The 22,672-nt window shown below is 35.4% G+C and overlaps 1 protein-coding gene across 1 annotated transcript in view; it reads right to left on the bottom strand.

Annotated features, from left to right (window-relative positions):
- Window positions 1-3,733: 3,733 nt before the first annotated feature.
- LOC104528166 (guanine nucleotide exchange factor VAV3) overlaps window positions 3,734-22,672 on the bottom strand; it is a gene marked incomplete at both ends in the record, with an annotated part of 68,153 nt that continues 49,214 nt past the window's right edge. Inside the window, 4 exons of the mRNA XM_029085986.1 lie at window positions 3,734-3,834; window positions 4,769-4,870; window positions 21,852-21,961; window positions 22,294-22,426. Of these exons, the coding sequence (XP_028941819.1) occupies window positions 3,734-3,834; window positions 4,769-4,870; window positions 21,852-21,961; window positions 22,294-22,426 (446 nt within the window). The remainder of the gene's footprint in view (window positions 3,835-4,768; window positions 4,871-21,851; window positions 21,962-22,293; window positions 22,427-22,672) is intronic.

Genomic DNA, 22,672 nt, shown 5'->3' with positions numbered 1-22,672 from the left:
GGGGGGAGCACGGATACACACCAAAAGCCAAACAAAAACTTTACAAACTCACTATTCCAAAACTTCTGAAATGCTGTTAGATATTTCTATCAAGAAAAATAGGGAAGCTATGCAAAAGCATTAACAAAATGTAAAGAACTCTTAGACTATCAAAAAGATAAAATGAAAATTTAACAGGACTAAGAAAGTAGCAGCATTCCTGGGCATTGTCTACCACATAGAGGATTTGCACTTTCCTGTGAAGCATCTCGAATGAACCATTGGCAGAATGACAGAACACCAGATTAAACAGACCACACATATCATGGGAGATATATATATTCCATGTCTGTGTCCATAACTAATACCATATGTCTAGGGAATAATAATGACTAGTTTCCTAAAAGGATGATTGTGTTTCATGTCCATTATACCCTGTAAAAAAGGCTGTAATAGTCCCCTAGAAACAAAAGAACTAAGTAGCAATACAATAAATTTCCCGGCATTTTGCTACTATTGAAGCATTCTGGATATGATCCACAATTTCTTATCTAATAGCACTCTCAGGGCACCTTTGCTAATTTCCCACAGGAGCAGCAAATGACACCACTAGAAAAATTAAATTTATCATAAATTAATTTCTCTAGAGATTTCAACTTCAAAATTAAAACTATGTTAGAATTTTGTGCATGTAGAGCATACTTTTTCCACAAAATGCAGTGAAAATGTTGAATTTTACATGATATCTTTGTGTCTGCATTCCTTTAGTAACAATTCTTAACTTAGCAGTCATGGCAGATAACTTATGGGAGATGTCATTTCTCAGCATAGCTCTAGAAAAGTGAAAACATTCCTCTGGAAAATCATTCATACTCAAGTTGCACAAACCAGTATTTAAGACTCTGAATTGTTCCATCCCTTTCTGGACCATACAGGGAAGCGGGAACCGGTAAAGGTCCTCCTTAAATCCTTCCTTACTCTGTGCACATTATGAATGGGCAGCACTACTCAATCAACACTTTTTTCTTTAAAAAGGCAAATAAAAGTGCAAATGTGGAAAGTGAAATACAGAAAGTGAAAATAAAAGTGAAAAGTGGAAAACAGTACAGAAAAATCTCAAGATTTCCCTTCCTACTTATTGGCCAAAGTCCCTTATCAGCTGATCATCAGGAGACAGGACACATTTTCAGCAAATTAGCCAAAACCATTTGTCCTTCCATACTCATTCATTCATAGAGCAAGAGGGAGCACAGCAAGAAGTGTAATTTAGAGTTTGCTTTTGCAGCTATGATCTACTTTCAGAGCAGGCTGTAAGGAAGCCACAGCCTCACACCTCCTGTCATTCTGCCTCATAAGCAGGTGGAAGATACAGTTCTTCTAGCTTGTACTAGAGCTACAGAAATACAGGAGCCTTTGCATAGAAGAAAAATAGACCAAAAAAGAGAAAGAGAAGTTTGAAGAGAGGACAGAGAGAAGAACACCTGGATGTAAGTTAAACACATAACACAAAACAGTACCTTAACAATCCAGTTGCTTCAAATTTCACTAAAGAAAGATTCAGTATAGTATCATTTTACAAAAATTGGGTAATGATTTAAAGTAAAATCCAAAATAACATTCTGCTCCTTTGAAGTTATAACATCAAAATTTATTCTACTTACAAAGAAACAGAAATGTGATTTTTTTTCTTTATTTTGTTCCCCTCTAGCAAGTGCACAGCACTACTTAAGTATATATGCAGTAAAACTGCACAAAATTAGATCTTCTGTTATCTAGGCACTTATGGTCATTCTTACTGATACACGTTGCACCATATGTGTTCACAGATCTTGACAGAGGAATAGAAAGACAAGCTCCTGCTTCCTGGGGTGCCAGCTATCCAATTAAAATTAAAACTACAAAAGCTATTAAAACAGAAGGTGCAAAACAAAGAAAGAAGTAGTAGAGGTGGTTGATACCACAGAGGATAGCTCTTCTGTGAAGAACAGTATGTGTTTGTTTTTTCACTCTATTAATTTAAATTTAATTGCTTTAAAATATTCATTTTTAATATAATTTTAAATATCTATTTTGTTCAGAATATCCATAGAAGATTCTGTGAAAAACTTGTGTTCCAAAAAGGACTTCAATGAAAAATACTCTGACTGCTTGTATGGTTTTCAGATGTACAAAAGATCATTTTTTTAAAATCCAGTCTTGGAGGATAGCATGGAAGATCTCAAATACAGGAAAGCAACTGAGAAAAAGTTCACTGACTGCAGCAGAAGTCAGTACCTGCCATACTGATGATTTCATGAAAGAATGTATCAGGCAAATAGCACAGTGAGCCAAAAGCCAAGTAGAAGTCAGGAAGTAACGCAAACAGGGACAAAGACAGAAACAAGCTTATACAATTCTGAAGGGAACAAAAAGCTAAAACCAAAATGTCTAAGCAGCAGCTTGCTGAATAGTAGTGGATGAAGTCATGATGTAATTCAAGCAGCGGGAGAGACATTATCTCTGCAACTGCATTTTGCAAAGACTGTAGATAGTAATGTCAAAAAGAAAATAACCCAGTGGCAGAGGTTGCAATAGGTTACGTGAGATATGCGAGACACGCGAAACGTCACAAACTATTATGAAATCATTCTGGAAAGGAATGTACAGGTTTTAGAGAGGTGAAAAGGAGAATTAATTGGAAACTTCCTCAACATATACCACTACACTTTCCAGAAATCATCATGCATTCCAATGGCTTTTTCTTTCGAACACATTCAAACAACAAGAATTCAAACATATCAACGGAGAGGGAAATTCGGAGGTGGGAGTGTGTGTGTCAGTTGCCCCCCGACCCCCCACCCTCTCAGCATCAAATCATCTCTAGAAAGAAGGAAGAACAGTTAAGAACTAGGACAGAGAGGAGAGTCCAAAATGGCACTACAGTTATGTGACTAGCTGGCTGGAGTGTAACAAACTTACTGCCACCAGTGTAATAGGTACAGGGAAGGGGGAAAAATGATGAGAGCCAACATTTGGTTTTAGCAGTGGAAGACCCAGAAGATGTCAGAAAGAAAATGACAGATACAATACTAAGCAGAAAGGGAAGAGGTTAAATTTGGAGTCATCTGAGTAAGACTAAATGGTTGCTGAAGTCAGAAGAGTCCTCAAGGTCCCAAAGAGCAGAAGAACAGAAGACAAATAGGGGAAGTATAAAGTGACAATGGCCAAGGAAGAAATTCACAGAGTACAGCAATCAATTAAAAGAGGAAAAAAGTGGTCCTTAGACGTGGGAAGTAGAGAGCCATCAATCACCTTTTGTGAATATTGTGAGTGGACAGAAACCATGGAAACCAAAGAGATGAAAGAGGAAGCTGAGGCAACACAAACAAACAGCTTTAGGAACTGAGAGGAAAACATGAAAATTGATATAGACATACAGGGAGAACCACAAGGATGATAGATGATATGCTGTACAGTAGGTGCTACATATGAGCAGTCTACGATTAAAACAAGAGCAATTCCTTGTTGTATATGACACTGACGAAGAAATTGGGTTTGACCTATAACAGTTCTCTCCTGCTTTCAAACATTTCAATTTAGTAGCGATAAAATCCCTATGAATTCTAAATGCAATTCTAATTGTGCTTATAAATGGTAGTTTCACAAGTATGTATGTTACAATAAACACAAATTAGAGGCAAATTAAACCTTAATTATATCTAGCAAGTTTTATGTCCTAATTAAAAATTGTATTCTAACAATAAAAATGACTTACCACCTGAATTAGCTCTGCCACAAGTGTCTAATCTTCCTAAACATTCTTTGTGTGCTCCAGCTCCACACTTTGAACATAAATAGCCTTGATAAAATGTTCCCCTGTAAAATAAAATTAGGTAGTGATACATTAGAGGTCATAAATTCCACACATAAAGGAAATGCAGGACATAGTAAAAGGTATTAGAAGTCATTTGTTGTTCTGCATAATGATAGTCCTTAAAGGCTCAAGAAAAAGTGACAACTGACAAGCAGCTCATCTGCTTTTTGTCACTACAAGCCATTTAAAAATCACAATCAGACAGTTCTTCTGACTACTAGTAGAGTAACAATCCCCATTTCAAATTAGCCCAAAAGAATTTTGGCACAGCACACTTGAAATTGTACTATTATGTATCTATCCTACTATAGATCTATACTTTGTTTCATCTCAATGGCAATTTGCCTAGACACCATGAAGAATAAGATCCATTTCAGGAAAGTTATAAGTGTGAATATATATTTAAGCATTAAGGAGTTTATAGGCTATCTTCAATTTGCCTACATATCTCTCGTTCAGAAATGCCTGTTAATGCCTCACAGTTATTTTCTGTCTCACAAAGCAATCTCCCTGTATCAGACATTTATGAGCATCATCATCATCTGATTTTCTGAAAAAATATTCCATCTGTTCTTGTGACTGATGGTCTACAGGAAAAAGACCCATCACACAGCCATGGTAGTTAAAACTGCACAAAATAGTTATAATTTACTCTTACAGAAGAACTCTGTTACATAAAGCAATTCTCATAGGAGAATCACGACAAAGCAGCCTTCTGATAAGTGATGAGCATCTTTAAGTTTTGAACTTTTAACAGCCCTCCTGCTAATATTTAGAAATTTGATTATGAAAATTTGCTAATACAATGAGAAATACTAAGTATGACTTCATGGCTTGTCTGTCTTAGACAGGTAACCCAGCTAGCCATGTATTTCCACATACTACTTTGACTCAGATACTTCACCTGGAGAAAAAACCCAACCTTAAAAATCTTACCTCAGAAGCATCTGACAGACTTTGCAAGACGTCACGCGACTGAAGGTATGCATTTTGAACTCATGAAAGCTTGTATCCGCATAGTCTGGTCGTATGTTTGACCTAAAAAAAAAAAAATTTAGAAACTCTGCTTTAAATCAATGAAATCTAGAACATAATGCAGCATTCACAGCAGGAAATGTGAATCCACAAACAATTAGTTTTACACTTTAATGTTTTTCGCTGAGGTGAACCAGAAATACGGAATTTACCAGACACCTTGAAATGAAATCTGAATTATGATATTATGCAGAGCTGATCCTTAAAATACACCCTGTAGCTACGTTAGCTGTCACAATAACTAGAAAACTATACATCAAAACAAACATCATCTGGTTTTCATTCCTGTTCAAGTAACTAGGAACATTTTATGGACCTAAGAACACTCATTTTTTCATTCTCAAATATTTTGTTATGTGGATGTACAAACAAGAGCAGCTCATACTGAGAACCTCCACATTTGAAAACATGAGTAGCAGATCTGTGACAGTTAGGTCACAATTATGCAGCAATACACTGGATAACACGAGTGATTTCAAAAGCAACTAGAAAATATTTACTGCAGTTTGACTGGTCTTTCTTAAATGAGTTGCCCAATTCCTACAGCTGTTGTTACACACACTTAATTTAACAAATAAAATAGAAGATCACTATTCACACTGCCACCACGCTATTGGGAGACTTATTTCCAAAGATCAAATTTATGTACAAAGCACTGGTCCATTACTGTACATGTGTTTTGTTGATCCTGCCTATTGATTCCTTTTAAAAGCAGGAGGATAATTTCTAAATGACCCACTCATTCTGTTGCACTTGCAACTGTTTGCAGGTTTATTGAAATTTTATTAAGTAGTTCGTACTAATTTTTCTGTCATCTTCCCCATTTCCAAGACTCAGGGGAAGGACAGGAATTTTCAATTTATTAGTTTTCTTTTTATTATTATTATTATTCTATAACATCCCCAAACTAGCTTAACACTGTCAAAACCAGCAACACTGAAATGCTAAGTGCATAATTTAATATTAAGCTAGACGGTATCAGGCAAGAAAAATATATATAGTAAGGATTAATGTATTTTCAAATATTTATATTGGAATGCTTAGGATTCCATACATTTCTGATATTTTTCTAGCAAAAACACAGGAATGCTTGGTGCATAAGAACTAAAATAGGAAAAAATCCTGAGGGTAAGAATGCAAAAATCTACAACACTCAAAAGAAAGACCAGAAGCTTTTCTGACACACAAAATTACAAATTAATGCATTAAAGTTAGAGATACTTCTCATTGTTCTGTATTATAAATAACTTTTAGATTAAAACATAGATCAGCCACGAATTACAATGAAACATAAATATAGGTAACCATGCAAGCATCAATTTCTCCAGGACCAAGTGAAAAGGCTTATGAAAAAAACATTCAAATAATCTGTTTAAGTACCTAGTGTCAGAAAGGTCACTCTTCTAATCCACCTGCTGAAAATGAAACTGTACTCAAAAAGCAAATGGGATTTTGCTTTTATGCTTGAGAATAACCTTACACTCAGTACTGTTTTAACTAGCTCACTAGTGTCTCTCCTTCTGCTATGATATGCAAGATGTCAATACCACAACTCTTGCTAACTAAAACAGGCATGGATACTACCCATTCACAGCAGGAAGGTACAGTTATCAGGATAAAATTAAGCTCAGAAAAGTAAATAACTTTTTAAACCAGGAGAACAATGTATTATTTTGGGGCTATTAACTCTGCAGAGCAAGGCCTGTATTTCATGACATGTTCGCCAAGAGGTTGCTAAAACCTCTTAGGCTACACAGTTAGCTATGGACAATCCTGAAAACTCCCCTAGAACAAGTTACAGTACTTACACTCCAACAAAAGCTGCTTTTTGTTGACCATTTGGTTCAGGCCAGGATAGCTTGAAAAACCACGTCAAAAGTATCAGCCTAACATACAGAAACTCATCAGATTTGAAAGCATATAAAATTAATCCTAACAACCTAGCCGTTTTTCAAGAACAAACCAAAGAAAAAAATCAATTCATTTAATTAGAACAGGATCAATCTTCAAAAATAATAAGCATAGTGGATGAAAAGAAAAAAAATTACAACCTTATACAGACAGTAGTTTAACACAAGCATACAACTATATAACTTCCTTTTGTAAGTAAAAATTCTCTTCCATTCTTCTCTCAGGCTATCTTCCACAAAGACTGAAATACATGAACCACTGAAAATACACTTCCTATTAACAGAATAAAGATGATACACTGTGTTCATTCTTCTTTATATTAAAAGTAATATTTGAGTTTCTTTATATTTTATGAAGCCATTCGGTTATATTTTACAGTCCTTAACAGAAAGTTATTCTTCAGAGGAAAAAAAGCATGGGGCTAAAATGGCAGAGAACGAAGCTGTTGCCTCACAGAAGAGCTGTCACAAGGCCCTCCACCTTCTTTCAACTTAAGTTGTTACATTGCACCTATGGGCTAAAGTAGAGTCCTAAAGACAGAAGATTTATCCAGATAAACAGACTTACAACTTCTGTGCTCTACTGTACGCTAAAATTTTGATACATTTATCCTACTGGCTTAAGTAGAGGAATACAAAACTGAAAACATATACAATACAAACTTTGTAATATAATGCAATCCCCAATTTGTCTTGCCACTGTTATCTACAGAAGGACCTAGTTTTGGTTCCAAGTACCACTCAGTTCTTAAAGATCATGAAAGTGTACCATAAAAGGCAATTCCTTCAGTTTATTTAAACCCCACCAGGTTTTAGTTTAGTGATTGCAAGATTCTAATGAATACTTCCATAAATTCTATCTATAAACCTGATCTTTCTTCAACACCTACACATCTTTCATACTCCCTATCAATTCACTACCATCCAACTTCATGTATTTCCTTGTTGGCTAAGGCCAAGCGAGCACAAAAATCTTCTAAAATAGCTCTTAACTCTTTTAGGGGCACACAGCAACTATTCATAAACCAAAGGACCTTTTAAATCTTGCCAGCCCTTCCTTCCATCACTCAAAAGATACAATTTTTATCCATTTTTCCCCAAACCCACATCACTCAGAAGGAAAAGCCTAAAAATCCCTAACAATAAAAGCTTAGTGAATCAAAAGAGATGCCACCAAAGTATATCACCCATAGATTAAATGAATCTGGAAGGGACTACAGCCTCAGCATATTACAGAGGATCCTGTGCAGAAAGAGCAGGAATCAACAAGAGAAGAAACCTAACCTACTGCTCAGTCTTTCTTTTTGCACAGACTTAGAAGATACTTCCAAGCAGTTGTCTCAAAATGAACAATGCCATTGCATTCACCGGGAAGAGCAATATTCAAGTTGTCTTTTGTCTCTTCCTTTCTGTTTCTAATCACTCATCCTAATTGTCTCAGATTTGAGGTCAGGAATGAGAAAATGTCATGTGTTTTATTTCAGCTTACACATCACCCAATACATTCTCAAATTTGAGAGTCTGTCACATTTCAAAAAGATCAGGATTTTACCCATTATCTCATTATTCTCTTCATACAGAAATAGTTTATTAAAAATATTAATATTTAGATACATTGTTATCAGTTTATTTATGTTAGATAAGAAGACATTCCATCACTGCTCAAAAACAAAAGCATTCACATTTACGCAAAAACAGTTTCCAGTCATGGATATTCTGATAAAGGCAGTAGAAAAGAACAGTGCAGAATAAGATAAATAGGCTTACTGTGAAGACAGAGTACTGTAAATTGAAGCACAATATAGAAAGATAATTAATGATACAAACAAAAAAACCCAGAGAAAAACTACAGCAAAAATTACAAGATAACGTGTACTATTTGCTGTAAATGTAGAGGTGGAATAAGGAAAGCTTTGTAGAAAAATACGTATTGCAGTGCCAACTGTGGACATGAAAACTCTTGCATTCTAGTACCTGATCAGTCATTGCTGCATTATGGCAAATACAGTTCTGTAGTCACATTACATCAGAAAAGTTTGTGATAATTTGAGATGATGCACTGCAGCAGTATATATCAAGTAGCAAGTCTTCTAATATAAAGTCTGAAACTTAATTAATCTAGGAGTTTGATATTTTAGTTTTCAATATATTGCTTTTCAGCAAATAAAAAATAATGCAAAAATAACTCAACCTGATACCACACCAGAGTTTCCAACTAAAGATTAAGTACAATTAATCTGTGACTATCCAAACCTGAATACCTCAAGGACCACAGGAATTTTTTTTTATTTTTTTTTATTATTTTTTTTTTTACACAAAACCTTTCGCACTGACATATAGTATTTATTTGAGTTTTTAAACACAGTAAATAAAGCTGGTAACTTCAACAGAAAAGCAGCAATCACAGTATAGCATTTAACTTTTCATACTCATGTCCAACTTATCATAAAAAAGCTCTTTTAGTTAGAGCATTCAAGCCTTACACTGACACCCTGAGAACACAGACCAGAGCTGCCACAACACAGTATAGAGAACATTTGATCCTTCTCAAGTCTTCTTTTCCCTTCTACTTCCCAATCTGTGGGCATGTTCCAACACATAGAAAAAACTTAATATTAGGTCAATATTCATTTTTAAGCTTAATTATTTTCTTCTTCGAGATGAGGATTTCTTGCCAGGGAAAAAAATAAAAAAAAAAATTGAAAGGAACCCACACACAATTGTTATTAAAATTCAAACATACTGAAGCAATTTCTGTGGTTAGCTTTGGGAAAATCTAATTTAGGACTTAAACTGGGTTCCTTCCCCATCACAGTGGAACAATCACCAGTCAAGCCCTCTCACAGGTTCCTTAGTCTCCTTCCACAACAATCTCTACTATGGGGTGCACCAGGCTCACGGCAAATGAAACGTTTTATCCATTTCTGCTGTCTAACAATCTCGATGAGTGGCCAGAGCAGGAAGTTACCAATATATCAGGAATATTTTCTCTGACGTAAATAATGATCAAGAACATGTTCCTCATTTTGTGATAAAACTGTCTCTTATATTCACAAGCAATGTAGGGAGTCAAAAGCAGTTTCTCTTCCTCTCTTCTACTTTTTCCCCAGGCTGTTTTAACTCCTACACTCCAGCAGAGACAAAATGTCAGGATACAGAAACAGAGTGAATCTGTAATTAGGAGAATTTTTCCAATTCTCAATTCAGCAGCAGAGTTTTTGTAAGGGACAACCACAAGTGCCCTCTCCTGTATATTGCTGGATCCTCATAACCAGATTTACTCCAGTCACTACAGCAATGTCCTTGGGCTGCCCCTGAGCCTTTTGACTAAACCTTTCTCTTTCCAAGTTACTTGCAGAATATTAGTCCCACTGGGACCAATTCACTGCTACACCATAACCCAGAGACCTGCAAGATGCTTGTCTTACTAGTCTCCATCATTTGGACACACAATTCTTGTCTCTTTAACAGCCATCGAAGTCATTGTTCAAGGAGCAGAATGACCATCTTCAGTCAATCCTGCATCTCTGCACAGATCTTTTGTCTGTAAAATTTGCAGAGTTCAGCATAGAAAAGAGCTATCCAGGTATCTTACTCAATTGCCCTCAATACCATCAGACTCCAGAGCACTCCATTTTTGCTGACCTTGTGTGTATGAAATATTCCCCTTTTAAAAATACTTCTCCATATTTGCAGTGCCACTTCTTTCTACTCTTACTCCTCAGAAGAATAAATTGATCATAGGCCAAATTTGTCTTCAGCCACCCACATAATGCAACACCTTTATAAATGGTGTCAGAAAGTCTCAGATTATCAACAGCCCCCCACAAGCTTTTGCAGTCAGAATCCATTCCAGGAATAGTCTTTGCCTAGATTAATGGCACAGCTGACCACACAGTAATGCTATAGATAGCCCAACATTATCTTGCCAGACAAGACACCTAGGCGCCTATTCCTACACCTATAGAATAAATAACAAATTCTCTCTACTATCCTACCTCAAAATATCAAAATAACTGTACATATGAATAAAATTAAGCAATTTGAGATACAGTTCTCTAATACTTTCCTATAGCAGTTGGCATAACAGTTCAAAAACTTGAAGTCATTCTTAACCCTCAAGACACAAATATGTCACAATCAAAACATTAATACTTAAGTCACAATAAAGCAATGAACCTTGGCAATCTTGATATATTCAATAGTGTCAGTTCTATACCTCATTTTAAAAAATTGAACTTTGATCATCATGGGTCTAAAGTGTTTCCAAGAAGCATACTGCAATGAAAAATCCACACCATCAATATCAAGAAGCTTAGATGGGATTTGTTACTGTCATTTCCCAACTTAATCAAAACCATATTCTGATGAGAAAATAATAAGATGAGAATGTGTATGAACAGCAATAGCATACAACAGGCATTTGGCTACCATATAGCAACAGTTCAATTTTTTACCAGCATTCTTACATTCCTGTTTGTTTTCAATAAGAAAAAACTATACAGAGTACCTTCCACAGCAGGTTGGACTAAAACAGTGAACTGTAATTTCTTCAGTGGGCTAGGCACAAATATGCTTTGTTTTACTGCCAGTTTAAGTTTCCTCTACACAGTTAAGGCTTACAAAATAAAATGCACCAGGAAAACTAAACTTTCAGCCCCACAACTATCTGCTCTGTCTAGTAAATATGTAATTACTACAGATAATATGTCACAAGAGAATAAATAAAAGATTAAGAAATAGTTTACTATAGCTTCCTTGTCCTATTTTCCCATGTGAAGAATAAGCATGTGAAAATCCCAGTCTTCATTTCCAGAAAGGCCATATTTCTAAATATATAAACAATGAAAAAAATCCTTATTTCACAAATTTTAACAGACTGAGTACAGCTTCCCTTGGATGCTTTGCCCTTCTGATATCTCAGTATTAGCCTTACTGACTTTAAGACTATTGTCTCGAGTTTGTTTTGCGTGGACATATTACTGAAAGCCTACTGACTGCCAACAAATCTAACAAAAATATAATAAAGGAATAAAATAGAGTAGTATATTGATTAATTAAATTCTTATAGCAAGTTTAAATTTTAAATAGGAAATTAATGAAATGCAAATAACACAACCTCTACTGAAAAAGAGCACACAAAATTGAAGAGAAGATATTACAAAAGTGTAAAGAGTAGAAGCAACTAGAATGTGCAGTCTTTGGCTCCTGGTTATGGGTGTTAATATTATAGCACAGCACTAGCATCAAGAAGGTATCCAGCAGCAAAGCGCCCGGGAAGTCTACTATCTTGTGGCTTCATATGCTGCAAGGAGTCAGAAGAAGGAAACTTTGACACACCGCACAAAGAAAAATTCTCCTCTCTTTTATTCTAAAACTATTTACTATTACCTTTAATGCTAACAGTCAAGAACTTTAGTTTAAAAAACTTGCCTGCAAGGTCCACTGCTGGCTTCTACTAGTGACCAGTTCTTCTGTCTTTCTTGCTGTATTTTGAGGGTCATTTCTTTTAATTGCTTCCTTGTCAGCTTTTCAATACTAGCTTGACTTCAGCAATTAAGACTTGTACAGATTTTCCCCCTCCCTGGGTCAAGGCCACCAAGAAGGTGTTGCTAATACCCATTACAAACATTTCAATTAATGTTGAAAAATTGCTTCTCTGGAGTACTTAATTAACAAATCAGCTTTTCCCCAGACTTCAAGTATTTTTAAACTAAATTATTTTTTTCTTAAACTGGAGGCGGGGGGTGGGACACACTAAAAAGTGTTTGATATTCCTCAGATATATGCACATATAAGTAAGTATAGGACAAATACATCACAGAGAAATGCAAAAGTAACCCTTTGCAAATGGATCAAGAAAGCTCCTTTCAAAAGTGAATTAGCTGAAAAACAAGACAGAGTATCAACAAGAGCAGGTGCTGACCTAGACACTGTTGAGTAGATCACTTCTGTTAAATACAGGAAAAACAAAGGCATTGTAAACACTGACTGAATCAAGTCATTCTTCTCGGGACTGATCATAAACCTCACAGGTACCATTTAACTTCAGAGATGTTCCTCCACATTGTCATAATGCAGTGAGACTAGACTGTCAGCCTGGATAGAAGAGGAACCTTCTCTTCCTCGAAGCAGCCATCTCAGAAGCATGTTTTTCTGAGAGACCTGGAACAGCAGCAAGTGCCCAGATATGGATGCTCTTGGGCTGGGAACAGGCTGTCCAGCAGAGTCACAGGTTCTGCATAACAGTTCAGCAAGACAGCTGCCCTTTCTTTGGGGTTGACAGTTTTCCCCCAAAAGGGAAAAACATGCCAGGAAGTTCTAATTATACTTCTGGGTTTGACTGATTTTTGCAGAAATGCTATTTAGGTCAAGTTTTGAAGATCTTTTTCCCATTATCAGTCTCTTCAAGAAATGCAATCATGTTACAAGAAATTACATAGGGCTCATTGGATCAAGATATTTGCAAAATATCCCATAATTTTAAAAGTGCATTATATTTGACACCGAGTAGCCATTTCACTTGATTAAAGCTTGGCTTTAGAGAATAGTTAATGTATGTATGCCCCCCTGTGCGCCCAGAGGCATAACAAATAAGCAGATGTATGAAGTATCAGATAAGGGGTCTACGGTGAATTGCAACTGTTTTAAGTATTAAAAGAAGAAATACTACAGGGAGCTCAGATAAAACTCAATACCGTGAACCCTCCTCAACTCTCAACCCTGAGTTAGACCTTTGCATTTTAGAGCTGTTATTATTCTGCACTCCATGTTATGCTTATAATAATTTAAAATGTTCCATACAGAAATTTTCAGAATTATGGACACCCTGAGCATGAACTGCTGAAGAACATTTTAAAGTGTATGTGACACGAAATCTGATGCTGTATTCATGCAGTATAGCCTATAAAGAAAATGGCAGAGGTTAATACCCGAGGACACTAAACATTTTCATTTCTGTTTTACTTATTGTACTAATATTTGACATCACTGCAGATAACACATCAGTAAACCTAGATCTGCCATTAGTATTTCTAAGTTATTAATTGCTAACAGAAATAATTTATGAAGACACTCTAAGTTAAAATTCCTATCTGGTTCTGAAGAAGACCTCCTTTCAAACTTTTAAGCACCTCAGAAGTTAGCCATAACAACCGGTACTAAGTATCTCAGAAATTTTTGGAAAATGTAACTAGGCAATAAAATACAGCTAACATTTGTCACATATTCAAATGCTTTAAGTAACAACACATACAGTAGAAGTTAAGAAACAGAAAACCATACACATTACTGTCAAGACAAAAAGCTTTCAGCCAAACCTCATATGAAGAATTTCATGCAAAGTTGGACCCAAGAGATGTTCAACCTCACTCCCTGCTCTGATAAGCAGCAGACTTCCCTTAGAATGCTGATCCCTGCAAACAGCAGAACCAGCCTTACATTTGCACTACCCACACAAAACATTCCAGCTCTGTGCAACTATCACCATTTCAGTTGATCACTTCATACAACATGCTGTCAACTAATAGAAAGGCATTTGTGTAATGAAATAACAAAATAAGAGCGCAGAGACAAAAATACAAATAATGCTTTTTCAATCTTTACAAGGATTTTATTATTTACTGTAAAAAGGTGAAGAGAGAAAATGGCGTTCTTAAGGGGTATTCTCACTATTGCTAGGCAATGCCATTGCACAAAGGATGATTTACAGTTTCTTTTCTACCTTCTCAGGAGCAATGCTCATTACTTACACCTAATTCATTTTCTCTGTTCCAGCTAGGCTGTTATATTTCAGAATCATCTTTGAAGATGCTATTTACTGAATTAATCAATCAATCAATTCTCCATATGCTAATACTCAAACATTCTAGTTTGTCACATCAAAGAGTCTCCATCAAGAAGACATGTTATATAATTAAGTTAACCATATCACAAGTAAATTGTGCTTTTGATCAAGAACGCACAACTTCTAAGACTTTGTTAGGAAATTTGCTTATTTGATCATATGATGAGTGGGGGGTTTTTTTGAGATCAAGGAAATTATCTTGTTAACTTTTTGGAAATGTACTGCATTGTTTCAAACAAGATAATGGCTCTTCTTTTCCTTATCAGCCTACTTCCCTGAAAAGCATGGGAGACGGGCTGCTTTGAACTAATCTATTCCTGCATAACATTTTTAAACACCACCTGATAGGAAAAAAGCTCTGTCACACATCAGTATTTGTAAATCAAAAGCATCAATACTTTATATGCTTTGATATTCACTGGCTGATTCTTATTTGTGAATGTTCTAAGACTTACAAATCCAAATTTACAAAGCTGCTCATCTTGGTAAGCTTTAAATATTTTATTATATATTTACACTTAACTGAAGACAAATGTCTATGTTTTGGAGTAAAAAACTGTAAAAAATATAGGATGTTATATATACAGCCATAAACTTGTAAATTACTGGACAAACACCTCTGCTAAGAAAAAAGGTAGTATTAGTTTGCAGGGAGAAACTAGGACATTTGTTCATATAGCCAAAGTATAAGGACAAACATATAATGCAGCATTCCATGTTTAAAGACTGAAAAAACTAACACCTTGCACACAAAACAGTATTTAGATGGTGGTACTTTGTTTTTATGATGTAGTATCACTACAGATTTATTTCACTGCATTTTAAGAAACATTTATTAATTTTCATAGTAACACACCTCACATATTGCAAGGTAAGTTGTAAAAACACAAAGACTGGGAAATCTTTTATTTCTGTGAACCAGAAGAAATAATATTAAAGTATATCAATCCTCTCCAAGGGCTTACACACTGTTTTCATAAATTCTGTTTTGCTTTCACATTCTATGCTGTCCTTACACTGTGCTCTTAATCAGATACAGGATCTTCACACAGTTCTTGCTATATCTGGAATAATCTAAAGAAATTGCATAATCCTAAATATGTTGTGAATGCTTATAACCCTAAAAAACATTTTATCAAAAACAACTGGAGTCCTAGCAAAGAATAGGCAATAACTCTTTGTTGGCAGACATGAACTTGGCATTCTTTTTTGCAGTATTGAAATATTTATACCAATGGAGAAGCCCAGGCAGACATGTTTGTTTATTGCTTTGGTATCCTATATGATGTTGGCATAAGTGAAACACTTTTGCAGGCTATTTGAAAAATGCAGCCAATATCTGAGGCTTTTAAAGTGCTCTGATAAGAAAGCTTCAATTTAATATGTCAGTGTTTAATATGTTAGAGCTCAAATATTCTCTCAGAAGAAGTTTTTAAGGTATATGTATTATTAATGTACTGAGGGAACAAATCTATTTGAGCTAAATCTGACCAATGTCATTAGTCACAGAGTTCAAACCAAATTTGGAAATAGGTATGGCAATAGGTAAGAGAACATTTTTCACCTACCTTGTTTCTTGTACTAGTTTTCTTTAAAATTTAGAAAACCAATGAGATCTATCTACAATTTATGTAGCCTGCCTAATCTAAAATGTTGCACACACAGCTGTCAGGTTTGAGAACCAATGAAACTCAAGATTATTTCCTTACAATCAGATGATGTGTTCTGCATCCCTTGAGTTACAGGGTGTGAATTTATGTCTAACTGAAACTGCAATTTTCCAAAAAATATTAGACTGTGCTGAGCTGCTGCACAGACTCTGGAATGACTTAAAACTTAAATACAGTGTAATTAAAACTAAAACCACTAATTTTTTGAGGGCTGTACAGCTTTCATGTTTGAAATATCTTTTATTTGGATATTTAAAAAAAAAAAATCAAATTAACTCCATGCAATTAATGCATACTGTAATCACTATAACGATCATGTGTTTCCCACTGATTTTTCAGGCATTACTAATTAGACATGACCTTAATATTGCAATTGCAGTAACAACGTCAAAGCAGAAACTAAAATCATAGTACTTCTGAAGGTGAAATTTTAACTAAGCACATTTAGAAAAAAGGACCTGTTCCTCTGCCTGCAAGATGTTTCCATGCACTTCTCAGCCCAAGAGAGATGTTGAGTAAAGCCTAATTAAAAGGCATGTTACAACACTGTTGCATGAGACTTTGCAATATTAGTTCTGTGCATCTTGAAATACAGCAGTACTAAACTCAAGCTGACAAGGCCTTGAGCTACTTAAGACCTTCAGTATACAGTCTCCACACATCCCTTCCAACCTAAATTCTCCTGTGATTGCATTTTAAATTGTATTTCTGTGCAAGATTCTCCTATCTAGGAACATATACCGAAGCCAAGTCTCCTGATTATAGTGTATTACAAGCACAATTGAGAAACCAGAGAAAGTCTTAATTAAATTAGCAAACTGGACATCATTCTAAGAAAATAAATTCAGCACAGATCAGCATAAGATATTGCATGCCGTATTACACTAATGGATTCAGCTCTTAAGCCAGTGGGAAAATACAACATGTGGCCTTTCATGGAAAAGGTCTGGTCCCTTGTGAGGAAAGACAGAACACACTTTCTCCATGCTCTACTGTGATCAAGAAACAAACTACACAAAGAAATATTTAGTGGATGGAAGCAAAAGTTTAGTGTCAACATGACACAGCTGTAGTAATAATCAACATTTTCATTCAGTATTTATTCTATTACCTTATGATGAAACAAAACAGAATTAAATTCATCAGAGCAATGACGAGAAAAGCAGTTACCACATAATAAGAAATTAAGCCTGATAATTAGTCAGCTAAGTAGTTCCAAAGTAATATAACTGAGGTACATACATGCATATGATAGAGAAGTACAATGTCCTTCAACTTTCAAGGAGTTTTTTCTTTTAATAAGTGGTTAGCATAAACTCATTGACACATAATAGAGAAGTACAATGTCCTTCAACTTTCAAGTTTTTTCTTTTAATAAGTGGTAGTTACGCCAATAAACTGCTCTAATGGCATAAACTCATTGACACATGTATTAGTCAACTATTTTTAAAAACAAGCATTTTTAAAATAAGAAAAGCATGAGTAGGAGAGCTTTCTGGTGGGGGCAGGAAATACCAATCCATGCTCCTACCTTTTAGCATAAGCTGAATAACATGAAAGTATCAAATACTTTATGTAATTTGTAAGTATATTACGAGGCATTACAGATTTGTTCCGATTCTTCTGGTTGTTTTTAATACAGGAGAAAAGAGATCAGACAGGATATGCTACTAGAAAACCTAACAGAACTGTGTCTCACACAATCAGTTTTTGAGATTTTTAATGGCTTACAGCAATAAACAATACACTTTATCACTGCTGACAAAATTTCACTTAATATATGATGTCTCTGATTTTGCTGAGTAATTTGGTGCAGTAATCTGACTGTACACTTTATTAATACTATCTTGGATATGGAATGACTTACCATTTAAACAAATGCTACTTGACATGATAGATTAAATTTAAACATTCCACATCAAATAAAACCTTTGTAGTACTATCTTTTAAAACAGGTGCTTATTTACCCATACAGCTATACACTCAACCATTACTATGCATAGAGTTCCAAGAACAAAATAGCAACTGCTCATATAAACCACAATCACTGTTAAGCAGCACATCTCTTTTGAGACATTAAGCAGTTACGTTCCCCCTATGTATGCAGAACAGCCATTCACATCAGCAAGGAAACAGGCACACTAAGAACTCAGCCATCTGTGATATGGTGGCTCCTGTTAAAACACCCTCCACTGGTCTCTGCCTGCTAGCTTTACAAAAACCTCTCAAATTCATCAGATTTATGAGTCCAACCAAAGTTCCAGCTTGAGGAGCTTGACTGCAATGTTAACTGTGCTGCCCCAGTGTTCTACTTCATTTATTGCCATCTAGAAAATCCAGAGCTCCCAAATAACCAGCAATTTTGAAGGTTGTAGACAATAAACTTTTTTTTTTAAAGTGGGGGGGAGGAAGAAGGAAAGGAGGTGACCCAGCCTCAACTGTGGAGATTACTGTGAATAGGTCAATAAGTATCAAATTCAGTGCAGCTGTGCCACACTGAATCATTGCTGCTGAGGATGAAGTGTATGAACAGGCTTCATCAATAAATAACCCATGTGAATTTCTTAGGAAAAATTAAAATTGAGGTGTTTTGGTATCATATATTCTCTAAATAAAGCAATAGTCTCAGTAAAACAGCAACAGAACCGACATGAATAAAAGCAATTTACTCAGGTTTTTATGACCAGTAACTCACCATTCACAAGCTCCCTCACAACAAAACAACTCACCTTATACCACAGTAACAGAGCTGACCAAGAGGTAGAATATTTTCACAAGTTTGTGAAGCTATTTTCTAACAAACTTACTAGTCTGAAAAGTAACACTCAGGAAATTGCACTAGGATTTCATCCTTCCTTCCTTTAAAGATTTTCCATATCAAGTGTGCCTAATATATTCTTGCCCTCCAAACCTAATCCAAGTCCAGAAAGGAAAGTAATGTTCTTTATTTCATACTACATCAGTAACCTAAGCTTCCCATACATCGAGACAAATTCTCATCTCAATTACACCAGCAGCTCAACAGTACATACCTTTTCAGCAATATAACTATAATCACCCTTGTTCATACACTGGTATAAAAATTTAAGCTCCTAAAAAATAAAAAAATTCAGTCTAGCTAACATAGTTATGCCAATAAACTGCTCTAATGGCAACAAGGTTAATTCTCAATTTAAAAATGAGAGATCCTAATTTGTTCTCTTGTTATGTTCTTCGATTAACACTTGCACAGATCTGACTTCATACAGAATGCTATCCTGAAGACAACAAAACTGCATCGAAATTTCTGTCTGGAACTCAGTAAACAACATAATTTCTGACCATCAAAAAAGAATGTAATTCACCCCTTCAACTGTGCTGTTTCTGCAATCTCAGTAAAACTTTTAAGTAATGAGAAGTATTTTGCCCATAAAAGCAGCAATTATAATTGACTGTGATGAATAATACTATAATTTCAATCATGGCTACTTTTCAGAGTAGAATCAGATAATCTACACACTAGGCAATGAGATCCCTCCTGAAAACAACAAATCAAACCAACCAACTCATTGTTCAAAACACTTGGCTTGGTTTATTCCCAAATACAAACTCTTATGCCTCAGCACATATCAAAATATAATTATTGCTACGTACACCGAGGCATGTTTTAGGAGAGCTGCTGAGGGAAACATGCTATGAAGTCAAATCCATGTAATGGAGCTGGGGGAGAGAGATAAAAACTTTAGAAAGCATAAAGCGTCTTGGTTTTCAATCATTCCAGTGCTTATAAATATAATGGAGCAAAAGCATTGCCCAATGTATATAATGCCACTATCACGTTGCACCTCAGCCCTGACCTGCAGCAACCCTGCTGCTCCATTTCTCATGCCTCTGTGTTACAGCCTTTAATCACACAGGAAGAGGTTAAACTAGAGGTATGGGTTTACAAGAAGGAAAAACATCCACGCAAGACATGGCTGACACCCCCACTCTCATTTTCAGCGACCAGCTCCATCTGCCTAAGAGGAAAGAGTAGCACATTAACTTGTCAACCCTTCAGATGCTATTTGTTCTCCTCATGTATGGCAACCAGCAGCAGCAGACCATTGTTCACAAAGGCACACGCATGAACAGCTCACAAGCGCTGGCTGGTGCTTAACACCGTGTAAAGATATGCAGCTGCAGTCGCTCACCACACACACAGTGGTGGGGTTCCTGCATGGAACCATCAAAACGTTTCAGAAGAACTGAGGATACACTTCTGGGAAAAAAAACATAGCTCTCTTACTGCTCCTTAGCTCCTTGGCTGGCTTTTGTTTGGGTTGGTTAGTTTTTTTGTGCACTGGGCCAAGACACCTGAAGAGTGATCAATAGTTGCCATACTAAAGCTCATAAATCAGAGTTCCTCATGTTTTTCATACATGTTTTATCTGTGTTTAAGTAGATATTAATAATGACATTACAGGAAGTGCAGCAAAAAGAGCACAAAGACAGAAAAAGGCAAAGTACTCAGCTTTCTGCCCACCTACTAACAAAAACCTCTTCCCATCTCCCACTCTGCTAACCAAAAAATTTTGCAAATGCATGTCATTTTTTCCATCAATAAAAATCAGCAAGATGGGAAGCACACCTTATAGTATCTGCCCAGCTCAGGCTCTCCTCCATTATGTTTTCATTTAAATCATTAGCACTCATCATACTAAGGTTTTTTAAAAAAGTTATATAGTTTATGAGCAAGTTTCCAGCTCGTAATAGCCTTTTTCCAAATCCACATACCTTTACAATCACATCCAAAACAATCTTTATTAATGCTGTGTGTCTGTTTTCACAGGGAGTATCTCACTCCTCCTCACACTTTTTTTTTGTTAACCATAAAGCAAGCATCGCCCTGTCATCCAATTCCCTCCTTCACAGGTTTTAAATTTAATCAGAATACCTGAGGTGTCAATAATCATGTTTGTCTTTCTGACAAGAATCAGAAATGGAAATAAAGCTCATGCTGCATAACAATAATGTAATCTGCAGTGCTGGAAGAAGTCTAAAGCAACCTCCTCTTTTAGTTGAAAACATATAAAGGAAATGAGACTTTTGCAACTAAATTTAGTAATAAAAAAAAATATCAAGCAACTTGATCCAAATATTAAAGAATAAATTAGTTACAAGCCACTAGGAAAGATGCCAGGATCTGCTCTGAAATCATCAGCATCCCCTTTCAAAAAATATATTAAAATTAATCAAAATAAAAACGGGAAGGGAAAAAATGTCGCTATTAACTTAGATATTTAGTGCTAAAATAATTAATATTTCCTCTTAGTTGCTTAAGACAGTATTACTAAAACAGTCTTAGCAGCAAAGTTGAAAATTAATACTCAGCCTAGAGTGCCCTCTTTCTTTTCCAAGAGGAGCTTCAGGGAAATACTCTGTTCATAAAGATGTCAGTCAGTTGCTTCTCAGAAAATCAAATAAAATAGATTACTGGGCTGTATTAAAATATAAACATGAAAACAGTTCATCATAATTTAAGTGATATCCTCACACTGGTGATGAATGTGATTCTACCTTAATAAAAATATACTTACAGAGCCATCTGAAATTGTTCAAGCCATTTTTTCTTCAAATCTTTAGTTTTGCAATAAACTTCTAAACCATTTTGACCTTGGATATGAATGAGGTAGAAGCCATAAGACCACTGCATGAAAAGATTGGCAATATGAAGATCATCAGTTATGAAGAAAGGAAAAGAAAAAAAAAAAAGGAAAAAAAAGAAGCATTTGTATGATCCTTAATTCCCTGATTTTGGGAAGTGTAAGACCACATTATTGTGTTCACTTAGGAGTGACTTACTCAAACGTTTTCATTACATCAAAATAAACAAAGTTAAATCCCTAAATATTCACTTCAGCTTACATTTAAAATATATAACTTTGTAAAAAAATTGTATATACACTCTGAACTCCTGCAAAATGTCTCAAATTGCTGCTAAAAATATACTTTTTATATTAATTAGCAACAAATATTTACCTTCTTATTTTCTTTATCAGTAGTGGGGTTATTTGTAATTTTGTATTTCTGAAGATCTATTATTTCCTTCATTTCATAATTATCACCTCTCCGTTTGCAAACAATTACAGCTAGATCAAACAAGAAGATATGCCTACGAAAATACAATACAAAGATGGTTAAAAACACTCCAGAAAGCCAACATCCAGTCTTATTTTACACACCTTTGCCTGTGGCACTTAAAAATTTTGAAGAACAACTGAACTACTGAATAACAAAACAAAAGGCACTGGAAGTACTTTTGACAGAGACTTACTACTTGCAAGGGACTTAGATGATAATATATTAGCTAACTTCCCATGAATCATTTTGCAAATTCACTTGGTAAACAGTGGATAGG

The sequence above is a fragment of the Antrostomus carolinensis genome, unplaced genomic scaffold (genome assembly GCF_000700745.2).
Source record: "Antrostomus carolinensis isolate BGI_N321 unplaced genomic scaffold, ASM70074v2 scaffold9957, whole genome shotgun sequence".
NCBI classification, from domain to species: Eukaryota; Metazoa; Chordata; class Aves; order Caprimulgiformes; family Caprimulgidae; genus Antrostomus; species Antrostomus carolinensis.
Note: the sequence above shows the minus strand (reverse complement) of the source record. Positions and strands in the feature narration are given on the sequence as shown.